Source organism: Pseudorasbora parva, chromosome 22 (genome assembly GCF_024679245.1).
Source record: "Pseudorasbora parva isolate DD20220531a chromosome 22, ASM2467924v1, whole genome shotgun sequence".
NCBI classification, from domain to species: domain Eukaryota; kingdom Metazoa; phylum Chordata; class Actinopteri; order Cypriniformes; family Gobionidae; genus Pseudorasbora; species Pseudorasbora parva.
Genome location: NC_090193.1, coordinates 29,645,781 through 29,658,722, shown reverse-complemented (window position 1 = coordinate 29,658,722; position 12,942 = coordinate 29,645,781). Strand labels below are relative to the sequence as shown.

At 37.4% G+C, this 12,942-nt stretch overlaps 1 protein-coding gene across 4 annotated transcripts; it reads right to left on the bottom strand.

The window, feature by feature from the left end:
- Nucleotides 1–4,241: 4,241 nt before the first annotated feature.
- si:dkey-163f14.6 (uncharacterized) lies at nucleotides 4,242–12,931 on the bottom strand. 4 transcript variants are annotated; one of them, XM_067431406.1, is made up of 11 exons: nucleotides 12,793–12,901; nucleotides 12,406–12,431; nucleotides 11,561–11,679; nucleotides 11,266–11,439; nucleotides 10,900–11,064; nucleotides 9,434–10,711; nucleotides 7,914–8,039; nucleotides 5,941–6,063; nucleotides 5,667–5,807; nucleotides 4,649–4,792; nucleotides 4,242–4,521 (listed from the first exon to the last, which is right to left on the bottom strand). In XM_067431406.1, the coding sequence occupies exons 1-11, from the start codon at nucleotides 12,859–12,861 to the stop codon at nucleotides 4,364–4,366; spliced, it is 2,523 nt and encodes an 840-aa protein (XP_067287507.1). In that variant the 5' UTR covers nucleotides 12,862–12,901; the 3' UTR covers nucleotides 4,242–4,363. The 4 variants fall into 4 exon arrangements, with proteins under 4 accessions (XP_067287507.1, XP_067287505.1, XP_067287506.1 ...); XM_067431404.1 differs by lacking the exon at nucleotides 12,406–12,431 and having other exon boundaries at nucleotides 11,561–11,726; nucleotides 12,793–12,931; XM_067431405.1 differs by lacking the exon at nucleotides 12,406–12,431 and having other exon boundaries at nucleotides 5,667–5,792; nucleotides 11,561–11,726; nucleotides 12,793–12,931.
- Nucleotides 12,932–12,942: the final 11 nt, after the last annotated feature.

Below are 12,942 nucleotides of genomic sequence, written 5' to 3'. Positions count from 1 at the left end.
GAACCAAGGGCAAACAATTATACATTGTTGCATTTTTCAGCTTTTTTGGTTCCTTTTCACACCACACTGATTGCTTTGGTCCGAACCAGTTGAAACGAACTAAAACGCAAGCACGTGACAACATCCACATCACTCATTGGCCATGGCGTATTTCCTAAACTGCTTTTCGATTGGTCAGAATTTTTGGTGTGGGAAAATTCCAACAGAAGAGGCAAAGCCAGCAAACTATAACGCTATGAAGAGACGACTGCACGGGCTGTTTTTTTTCCTGGCCATAATCTACTACACTGTGTGTATTTACCACAGTATGCAAATACCTTTCTATAATGACGCGCGGATACGACGTGAAAACAACGTTCTAATGCACTGCAGACGGCGACCGCGCATCGCTCGTCACTTCAAGCGGAGGCGTGCATTAATTATTAACTCTTGACATGCTCATCTTCCGAAAATATTGCTAACGATCTATCAGGTAATAATATCATGCACACAATGTCAGCACAGCTAACTACGGCAGCTGGTTCAGTCCAAAAAGGATCCGTACTTTTGCAGTTGGTTCTGTTCGAGGTCGGATCACGTTCTCACCACAAACGAACCGCTCCAGAGTTCGTTTGAAATCGTACCGAGACCACCTCTTCAAGGAGGTCTCGGTACGCTTGTTTGGTCCGCTTTTGGTGCGCACCCGAGTGCGATTGCTGCTTTCAGACCTGACCAAACGAACCGCACCAAAGAGGGAAACGAACTCTAGTACGATTCAACCGAACTAAATGAGGCAGGTGTGAAAGCACCCTAATACACAGAAAAAAAATGTTTGTCATGGTAATGTTCAAAACTAAAAAGTTACTCCCGGTCTGGAAAGCGTTCCTTCTCAGATGACGGCTTAGGTTTGAAAATGCTTAACAGCGAGAGATGGAGAGGAGGAGCGCTGAAGTAAACCCTGCCCTCTATTCAATATTCCCTTTTACTTGGAATGCGTTCCAGGCAGGATTTTGAGCCCGTAGATATGACTTCAAACCACAACTCACGACTTTGCAGCATTCCAGGCAAAGTCAAGCCAAACTGCCTGAGCGAGGAATTGTGGTAACGAGATGTAAACAATTGCCAAGACTACAAGGGGCTTAATCCTCTACAATCATTTTTACTACCAAAGGTGCTTACTTCTTGCTTATTCGTAACTGGGAGTACATCGATGTAGTACGGGTGTGAAGTCACAGGATTTAACGGCCGTTCCAGTGCAGTTTCACGGTATAAGGTTGGAAAAACACGGGTTACAGGTTGCCTAAATCACAGCACTGAAGAAAATTCACCTGCTACTTCCGGTTCACTGGGACTTTAAAGGGATAGTTCACCCCAAAATTAAAATTCTGTCATCAATTACTCACCCTCATGCCGTTCAACACCCTTGAGACCTTCGGAACACAAATGAAAATATTTTTTGTTGAAATCCGATGGCTCAGAAAGGCCTTCATTGACACCAATGTATTTTCTTTTCTCAAGCCCCATAAAAGGCACTAAAGACATTGTTAAAAAGCCAATCTCACTACAGTGGTTCTACAATAATTTTATGAAGCGACGAGAATAGTTTTTTGTGCAAAAAAACAACAAATAAGTAACAATTTATATAGCGATGGGCCGATTTCAAAACAAAGCATCAAACCATTATGATTTAGCGACTGGCTGTGACTTTGGCGATCCAAGTCATGAATCGATACACTGATTCATAACCATTTATAAACATGCCAACCCTTTTGGTTTGTATGTGATCCCTCGCATGCGCATGACACAAACCACACACAGTAGGCTTGCAGGTGACGCATGCCGGTTAGAAACGTGTCCAGACGTGGTCCGTCCAACTCATGCTGACGTGTGTCAAAAAACTCTCGCGATGACAAGGCGGACGTGTTGGATTCTGCAGTCGGGTGCACGATGGGAAACAACTTCCTGACTATTGGTTTAAACAACCAAGATTTATATATCATGTGATATCATGTTTTTATGCATGAATATTCCCAAACTCTCGGACAGTGCAATCTCTGAGCGATTGTCATATTTATATATATATATTTGCAAGTTCTCCCACTTGGAAATCATGGAGGGGTCTGAATTTGTCATCTTAGGTGCATGTCCACTGTGGGAGACATAATCTAAAAAAAAAAAATCTAGAAATCACAATGCAAATATTTGAACACCTGTCTATCAGCTAGAATTCTGACCCTCAAAGACCTGTTAGTCTGCCTTTAAAATGTCCACCTCCACTCCATTTATTATCCTAAATTAGATGCACCTGCTTGAGGTTATTAGCTGTATAAAGACACCTGTCCACCCCATATAATAAGTAAGAATCCAACAACTAACATGGCCAAGACCAAAGAGCTTCCCAAAGACACTAGAGACAAAATTGTACACCTCCACAAGGCTAGAAAGGGCTACGGGGAAATTGACAAGCAGCTTGGGGTAAAAAGGTCCACTGTTGGAGCAATCATTAGAAAATGGAAGAAGCTAAACATGACTGAAAATCTCCCTCGGACTGGGGCTCGAAGCAAGATCTCAACTCGTGGGGTCTCAATGATCCTAAGAAAGGTGAGAAATCAGCCCAGAACTACACGGGAGGAGCTGGTCAATGACCTGAAAAGAGTTGGGACCACCGTTACCAAGGTTACTGTTGGTAATACACTAAGACATCATGGTTTAAAATCATGCATGGCACGGAAGGTTCCGTCCAGGCTCGTCTTAAGTTTGCCAATGGCCATTTGGTTGATCCAGAGGAGTCATGGGAGAAATTCATGTGGTCAAATGAGACCAAAATAGAACTTTTTGGTTATAATTCCACTAAACGTGTCCCAAGAACACCATCCCTACTGTGAAGCATGGGGGTGGTAGCATCATGCTTTGGGGGTGTTTTTCTGCACATGGTACAGGGCGACTGCACTGTATTAAGGAGAGGATGACCGGGGCCATGTATTGCAAGATTTTAGGGAACAACCTCCTTCTTTCAGTTAGAGCATTGAAGATGGGTCGAGGCTGGGTCTTCCAATATGACAATGACCCAAAATACACAGCCAGGATAAGCAAGGAGTTGCTCTGTAAGAAGCATATAAAGGTTCTGGCGTGGCCTAGCCAGTCTTCAGACCTAAACACAATAGAGAATCTTTGGAGGGAGCTCAAACTCTGTGTTTCTCAGCAACAGGCCAGAAACCTGACTGATCTAGAGAAGATCTGTGTGGAGGAGTGGGCCTAAATCCCTCCTGTTATGTGTGCAAACCTGGTGAAAAACTACAGGAAACATTTGACCTCTTTAATTGCAAATAAAGGCTACTGTACCAAATATTAACATTGATTTACTCAGGTGTTCAAATACTTATTTGCAGCTGTATCATACAAATAAATAGTGAAAAAAATCATAGTGTGATTTCTGGATTTTTTTTTAGATTGTCTCACTGTGGACATGCATCTATGATGACAATTGCAGACCCCTCCATGAAGTGGGAAAACTTGCAAAATAGCTGGGTGTTCAAAAACGTATTTTCCTCACTGTATATATATATGTATGTATGTGTGTGTATATATATATATATATATATATATATATATATATATATATATATATATATATATAAATGTATTTAATTTTTTCCTCTATATAGATTAGTCTGGATCAGTGGTTCGAGTTGACGAGCACGCACTTTCAGCCGATCAGCGATCAACAGGCAGACGTGATCATTCCTGACTGACAGCCAGGTTTTTAGCCCGGTAACTTAGCTGGATTCTTAGCTTAGCTTAGCTTCAATGCTTGAAAAAAGTTGCTAAATCCAGCAACAAAATTGCTAAGCTGGCAATACTGCTGAGTAGGGAGCAATTAGAGATGGCATTTTTATGTCATGTAGACTTCTCACAAAGTATTTTACAGTATTTTAAAACTACAAAAATAAAAAAAACACTGAAGTATTTTTATACAACATTTGAAGAAATTGTCATCAACCCTATAAAATAAAAATGACAAAATCCTATTTTATATTTGTAATACACTGCCCATCCATTCCTGGTTAAATGGAACAGCAATATCATTTTTTAGGACGCATTTATAAAAAGTACTTTGTCTAACCACAGGGTGATGCCATTGCAATGCATGAATGAGCAGGTAAGAGGCTGGTAGTCAAGCAATAACAAAGCTGAAATTTATAATAATAATAATGCCATAGATACAGCATAATAGATTTTTTTTCAAAAACGTATCCACCCAAAAAGATATGATCTTAATTTATTAATACATGTGGGTGCAGAAATACAAAATATTTTGTATTAAATACACCAAATAATTAAATACAATACACAAAACAAGAAAAATAAATGAGATCAGTTCTCTTCATTGTGAGGAGCTGGTGTGTTTGTCTACTGGCTGGCAGTTTTTACGGCTGTATGGGGATATTCTGTGAGTTTTTGGACAGGCACATTTGAAGCCACCTCTGTGGTTGATGCAGAGGTGAGAACAGCTGCCATTCTTCAGTTCACACTCATTGACATCTGAAAAATATAAGAAAGAAGTCTTAAAAGCAATAATTCAACTCTCAATGAATTACTAACTACACAGATTTTAGTTGCAGATATAATGTATATGCATGCATCAGGGTATGCATGTTTGTGTGCTGACCTTCACACTGGTGTCCATTAGGGTGCAGTCTGTATCCACGAGGACAGATACATCTGTAAGTAGCTGGCAGATTCACACACTTCCACTCGCACATGCGCAACTTTTGTTGCTGGAGGATCTCGGTTTCCTCACACTCATTGATGTCTAAAACCAAATCAGAAAATACAACTTTTACAATAAAAAACATTTCAATATTCATTAGCTTAGAAATAATGTAAGCTGCCCTTAAGGGGCCATATTATGGATAAAGGTCTTAAGGTAGAGTAGTAAAAAAAAATATATATATATATATATTTTTATGAAAAAATAAAATAAAATCCATTAAATAAAAAGGGTATAACAGTGAAAGTCTTCAAAACAACACAAATAACTAAACCATTGCTTTATTGAATTATTTAAAGGCCCATTTACACTTAGAACGATAACTATAACGATAACTATTTTAGTATTCAGAGTGGATATTATTAATAATTGTACTGTTTATTCAAAACACGCAGCAGTTTTGTCATCTGCTGATTTAAATAAACTACATAGTTTCTCTGTGCCGTTATTGTTATATTTGTGGTCTGGACTCTGCTATTCCAATATATTTTGAAATTTTTTTAGAACGATAACTTTATGGTTATAGCTATTATTTTTGGTGTGAATGGGCTTTAAAGGGTTCACCCAAAATATTTTGAAGAATGTCAGTAACAAAACATTTGATGGGCCACGTTGACATCCATATTACCAACTGTTTGGGTCCTGACATCTGTTTGGTTACCGACTTCAAAATATCTTGTGTTTTTAGCATAAAAAATTAACTCATACAAGTTTAATAAATTGAGTGTGAGTAAATGACAGAATGTTCACTTTTTGGTGAACTATCCCTTTAAGTTACTGGTATTAGTCTACATATACAGTGTAAGACTGTCTGTTAGAAATAACTGTAAATAACTTTCCCACCTCTTAAGACATATTATGTATCTGTCCAAAGATGTATTAAGATAAATAAATGAAATATATGTAGTAGACTGACCAATGCAATGTCTGTTGGTGCTGTCCAGTTGGTACCCTTTAGGACACAAGCACTGGAAACTGCCTGGCGTATTAATGCAACCAAATGCACAGAGAGCCCTACCAGCATGCTGGCACTCATCTACATCTGTAGATAAAAAGACTAACATTAACAGATCAAGACTTCAGGTTGAAGTATGTAATCATGAATAGAATATATATCTATTACCAAATGACATACTTTAAAAATGGTTGTGTCATTGGCAGAGCATTACACCAGACAGTGATTTACTCACCAGAGCAGGATGTCCCGTTTGGAGAAAGCTGAAACCCTGGACTGCAACTGCATCTGTAGGAGCCCAAGGTGTTTTCGCAGGCCTGCTGGCACAGGTGCAGCTGCTCCACACACTCGTCCAGATCTATAAATACCACAGACAGGCACATGAAGACCAACACACATACTTGCAAGTACTAGCATGTGCAAGCAGGAACACATGGACACAAACATTGATGAAGAAGAGTGATAGCCTACACATTCCTATATATTTAATATGCAGATGCATTACCAAGTATACAGATATACACACTTACACAAGCAAACATTACTAAACAGGATGAGCAGAAAAAGGGATGAAGCAGATGTACAGCTGTGCACATTATTTTTTTTTTAAATGGTTGGACCAATGTATTTAGCGCTGTCCACTTGTGATCAGATCACAGAGACAGATGTTAATATCAGGTGTAAAAAGAGAAAAGAAATAGTAGAAAAGTCTTGACTTTTAACGTGTGTTCATTTAAAAAATACTGTACATTTCAGTCTGGGTCCTCTTAGTTCATGTTCATCACTTTAAAACACAGTTAAGTGTTTGCGTGCTGCACCACAAAAGCTCTGTCGACCTGAAAACTAAGTGTCAAAAAGTGAGAGATGGCCTTTTTTAATTAAACTGAATGGATGTTTTTAAGTAAGAGACAGTAAAGTGACTACAGAGCAGGTGTAATATTTTACAGATGTCAGTGTATGCAAGTAGTGCACTTAAGTGGCCTGTGTTCTATTGAGACAAACTGGATCTGTTTAAGCATTTATGGATTAAGAGTGATATTCCTTAAAATCGTAGGCTATTCCATAAACTGCTAATTCATCTTCACTGACATAGAGAAACACATCTTCAACTTGACAGTAACATAAAATGCAGATAAATGTTGACAAAAATTCATGCCTGAATCTGTGCCTGCAGAACTCTATTTAACAAATTTGACCATATTTTAGCAGAATTGTTTTCATTTAATTTGTGACTGGCTTAAACTGCATGGTTAAACTATTCATAAAACTGTGCATAAAAGGTGTAGTCAGTGTGTAATATTCATGAAGATCTATTGACAGAAATTAAATATAATGTACATAGCTATTCAGTGTTGTATTAGGACCTTACACAATAAACCGTTATGTATTTATTACCTTAGAACGAGCCATTTCTATCTACATACACAACGGGTCCCCTTACATTAAAGTTACTTTTTTGTGCCGCCATGTTTCTACAGTAGCCCTAAATGGACAAACTGCTCTACAGAGCGTTAGCTACTCTCTGCTGTCTCAGACGACATCTTTGTCCTGTGTCGGCCACTGCAGCTTCTCTATGTGCTTCAAAAAGGAGGGGTGTGCAGTTGCAATCTGCAACCTCACCACTAGATGCCGCTAAAATGTACACAGTGCACCTTAAAATAAAGGTTCTTTATTGGCATCTGCATCTCCATGAAGAACCTTCAACATCCATGGACCCTTTATTATAATGGAAAATGTTCTTTAGATTATTAAAATGTGTTTCATACTAAGGAAAAAATGGTTCTTTTCAGAACAGTTATCTGAGGAACCCAAAATGGTTCTTCTATGGCATCGCTGTGAATCTATAAGAATGTGTATTGTCTTTTCAACTTTATGTGAATGACAACTCTTAAAACACAGTGTGAACCACTTGTGCTGTAGATTGTCTTTTAGTTGTAGATAATAGCCTGATAGGGGTCAAGAATTCAATGCCCTGGGGTGACACCAAAACCATAAATCTAAGACATATAGGTCAAGGATGTATAAACAAGCCTTTAAACCGGTGTCAAGACCACCTCTTAACAGAAAAAAGCCACCATTCCAAAAGTGGAAAACCTATAATCAGTGGAGTCTGGCTGTCGAAAGAATGCTATTCTGTAGTCGCATTGCAATGGTAATGATACCAGAGTCAATAGATAAAATGAAATGTGCATATGGTTCTTCTCTCACCTCGACAGGTGCGCTGGTCTGCCAGAAGCAGGAACCCTGGTTTACAGAGACACTGGGCACGATTCTGTTCATTGACAAGACAGATCTGAGAGCATCCTCCATTGTTTAGGGAGCAAGGAGTTAACTCTGCAATTAATATAAACATACTATGAGGAAATTCATATCCAACTAGTTAAAAAAAGGATTTATACCTAAAAAGTATAAAGTATAGTTTTTAAATGCTTTTGAAACAGAAACTGACAGACTAAGTAGTCCCTTTCAAATGATATAGTTTAATTTGCATGCTATAGTTTAGAGAACAGGACATTTGCTCACAGCTGAGAATGAAATCCCACATCCGCAGTGGTTTATAGATACTCCAACCTAATGAATTTTCCTTGTGTAGACAGTAAACACTTTACAATTACATGATTTAGAAAATTAATGTTTAACAGAAACAGCACACTGACGCACAGCGGTAAACGTAATTTGATTCAATAAGCTACATTCATGTGCCTTTTAAAATAAGATAACGTATTTAACAGAACACATAGGGTCAAAACAGTAATGTCCACCAGTTTAAACACATATTCCCAGATGTGTCTGATGACAGTTAAAGCCATTCAGTCTGAGGCCATCTGTGATGAACATTTCTGCCTGTCATCTGCTTAGAGGAGTGATGAGCAGGATATTACACAGATGTCAGATTAGTGTGGGTAAGGGAACACAGGAAAGAGAAAGAGAAAATGTGACAATACAAAAAAAGCACCTAAACAGGATCATGAACGATGAATCTTCTCAACCCTTTCTTAAAGGGTTATTTCACCCAAAAATTGTCATTATTTAATTACTAATTAAAGCTAAACTAAATTAAATCTGTTTAGCGTCTAACACAATCAAGTCTCTTCAGAAAATGTGGACTAAACTGCTCAATTAATATTGATTAGTTTTATGATCTTTTTGAAGGGGTCAGTTATGTAGCAGTCTATGGAGGGATATAAATAGCAAAACAAATGATTAAAAATATCTAAATTTGTGTCCAAAAAAGGATTGAAAATCTTATAGGCTTGGAATGACATTAGGGTGAGTAATTCATGACAAAGTTGTACTTTTTGGGTTAATTAGCAATTTAATACATTTATAAATAAAGCATTCTCTCCTTAGGATGAATTGTTTGATATATTCCTGATAAATATAAAAGACCATTTCCTCTTCATAAGAGAACATAAATCAAAATAATGAGATACTAAGTCATAAATATGAGATCAAAAGTCATAACTGTGACAAAAGTCGAAATGATGATATAAGGTCAAATAATTATTATGAGACAAATATTTGAATAGTCGAATTGTCAATTATCTTACAAATATGACTATCAAATAATGACTTATTTCTATGTGGCGGAAATGGGCTTCATAGATAACAGAAAAAAATCATGTTGTACGCACTATAAAATGTACTTTCACGGTTTCGTGATTGTGTATTGTGAACGTAAAAAAAAAAGTAATTTTATCTAGCAAAAAACGACTTTTTGTACATACCCAAGCAGAGAGGTGTTTGGCCACTCCACTGTCCATTGTGTTGGCAATAGCTGTAAACGTCACCATTGGTCAAGGTGTATCCAGGGTAACAGGCATATTGAATGTAATGCTTATACTGAAACGGGTCGGGATTCTTTATCGACCGAAAGTAGAATGTTCCGTGAGAAGGAAATGGAGGGTAGGGACACACTGGACGACGTTTCCTTAATGGAAACCTTGGAAGATCCTTCCATGCTGGAGGACCAATTTTTTTTCCGGGGTCACTCTGATTGCTTCTTTCATTTACTTGACGATCATCAGTAATGTCAGTAAAGTGGTGGACGTCTGTTTGAGCCTTCAGATGCAGGCCTGACAGTCGTGTAGCAGTCATCAAGACTGCCATGCTAGATGATTTATGTTCTATTGTTGGAGATGATTCCTGGAGGTCTTGTGTTTGTTCACAGAGCTCTCTGCAGGTAGATGGGGTGGAAGACTCTAGATAGGGCGTAGAGGAAACGGACTTGTGTTTAGACACCATAAAAACAGAATAGCTTGTTGTAGGAGGTGTAAAACGCTCAGTGGTGCCTGCATATGGATCTTCTGTGATCAAAGTCCTTGACTGTAGAAGGTCATTTGTGCTCAGTGTGTTGATGTTTGTTGCAGGTGTAGTTGATGTCCAGTGTGAATTATTTTTAATGTATTCTGGTAAAGTCTCTGGAGCTGAAGAGACTGAGGCTCTTTGAAATAGTTTGTTTGTACCAAGTGTGGACTGATGAGCTTTTTTATTTCTTCCGTATCGCGTTTCAGTAAATGTCTGATCCATTACCTTAAATTGTTGAGTGTCCATCACTGGGGTAACAAAGCTGGTTTGTGTGGTAGTGGTTAAAAATGAGGATTCATGAAAGGAACTGACTAATGACGTTGTGTTGACATTGGTTGATGTCATTGGCACAGTTTTCTGAAAATTGGAGTTCCTGATTGGATCCTTGAAATTTACAGGGTTGAAGATTGGCTCAGCCCTTTTGCCATCTTGTTTTTTTTCAAACAGACTCTTTGAGGGCATTTTCTCTACTGGTTTCCTAAAATTGTTCTGCTTGTTATCTGTAAAGTCAAGTCTGATGTGTGGGACACCAACCAATGCTGATTTAAGAAAAGCGTCCTTGGGAGCAGTGATTGCGAGGGTGTTTAAATGGCTATGTAAGCGAACTTTTAGATTTGTAGGAACATCATGGCCCTGCACTGAGACAAGACCATGTGATGATTCTTGCTTCAAATGAAGAACACTCATGATATCAGCCACTGTAAGAACGGAAAAAAAAAAAAAAAAAAAAACATAAGGAAAAACATGAAGGAGCCAGAGCAAACAGATGGTCAGTTGTACAGGAAGTCACTGCAGCAGTGATTTGAAAGCAATAAAGCATTAATAAAAGGTATACAGTAATACATCAAACAGTTTTGGCATTATATGCTTAATTCAGATGACATACCTTTGCAGACAGGCTTAGTGCCGTTCCAGCTTTTTCCTTTGCAGTAAAGCAGTGCATATCCAAACAAACTATATCCAGCATCACAGCTAAAGAAGGCCAGAGAGCTGTCTTCAGACACCATAGTACTGCCATGCAGGAGATCACCAGGGCTGGGACATCCTGATGCTGGGGAACAGAAGAACTTAGTGTATGGCTGTAAGTTTCAGTATTATATTAGAGACCCTAGAAAATGCAACTTCAGAATCAACTATTGTTGTTTATTTTTTTACCTAGCTTCAGCTCTTGATAAACCTAATCTGCTTTATTATAAATGCCATAGTAAAGAATTTATCTACAAATATCTACAAAATACATGATTTCACTAACCCACACACAGCGGTGGGTCTCTGGCCCACTGTCCAGACACACAGCTGCTAGTACGGTGACCATAGATCCGGAATCCTGGATTACAGGTAAAGGTAACATACAATCCACCATACCGGAAAAACGTACGGCCATTTTCCAAGTGCCCGAAACCACTGCAGCCTTTATCAGCAACACCTAAGTGAAAAAAACATCTGATATACTAATACACACGCAGATATAATCATGTGAAAAGATTAATTATCCTATCTCAATCAATATACAATGTCAATTACAACACATAATCATGATAGTGTACCTGGAGTTAGTGTCCAAAGCTGGGACAAAAATACACACAGCAGTGCACCTCTCCAACCTAGCATGATTGAGCAAATTCCACCGTATAAAAGAGGCTGTTGAAATCCTGAGAGTGTCAGACTGTAGATGAAGATCACACAGGAAAACTGAACTCTAGAGAGTGAAGTCTTGAGCACATGCAGTAAAAAGATGAGGGGAAGGAAGAGGAAAGGGGAGGAGACATGAAACAGAATAACAAGGACTTAAAAACCTCCTGGACACTCTTCAAAACAGGTTGAACACAGAAATAGTGTTTAGTATGGTTTTCTTTTCTTTTTCCTGTTAAAGGGAGTTACAGCAAGTCAGCTGAGGTGACTTCAGATAAAAATACAGCATAAAACCCAAGATTTTATATATTATATTATATATGTGTGTTATTCTTTTAAGTTTTAGTAAAAAAAATATATATATTTTTTTTATTAGTTTTTTTTATTTTATTTATATTAGCTTTTATACATTTTTATTATGCAATTTTAGTATTTCAACTTATTTTATTTTTGGATGCCTATGCAACATTTTTATATTTTTAGTTTTTGGAGGTAGTAATAATATAACTATAATATAATTATAGTTAAGGAGGTAGACAAAGTAATGGGGTCTTTACAATGAAACTGGAAAAACTAAATGCTGTACTAAACACTAAATGTGTATGGATATTAAATGTAATCAGATTTATGGCATTAATATTTACAATTATACAAGAATTTTGCTAATTTACTGAAGGATGTTGCACAACAAAATATTGTTCAAATAAAATAATTGTTATATGGTTAGTTAAATCTATAATCCAAGTAAGGAATTTCTTACCAGTCTCCTACCAGGAACCAGCAAAATTGTATATAAAAAAGTCCCCTATTATTTTAACCCCATAACATTTTGAAATGTCTGGTGAAGGAATAAATTGACATTTTTTGTTTGATAATAATAGATGTTACATTGTAAATCACACACAAGATGCAAACAGAGTAGTTAATATGAGAGAAATATATATACAACACAAATGACTCATGACTCAAAGTGAAGTCACAATTATAGGGTTATACACTGCCAAACAATTATTCCGTACTTGTGATTTGCAGTGCTACACAATAGCTGTGACTGCATTTAATCCTTGTTTTTTTTTGTAAATTTCAACATTTTATATTACATTTATTTAGTAAGTTATATCACAAAAGTAAGACCGAAACTTCTTACCTTTATGAAAATGCAAATCCTGGAAACTGGCATAACATGATGTACTATGAGAAACTGCTTATTGTCCATAAGATGTAAAAATCAAAAATTTAAATTAAGTGCCAAAAATGATTTGGAATTCTGTCTTGTCTGTGATCGGATCATGCAGAA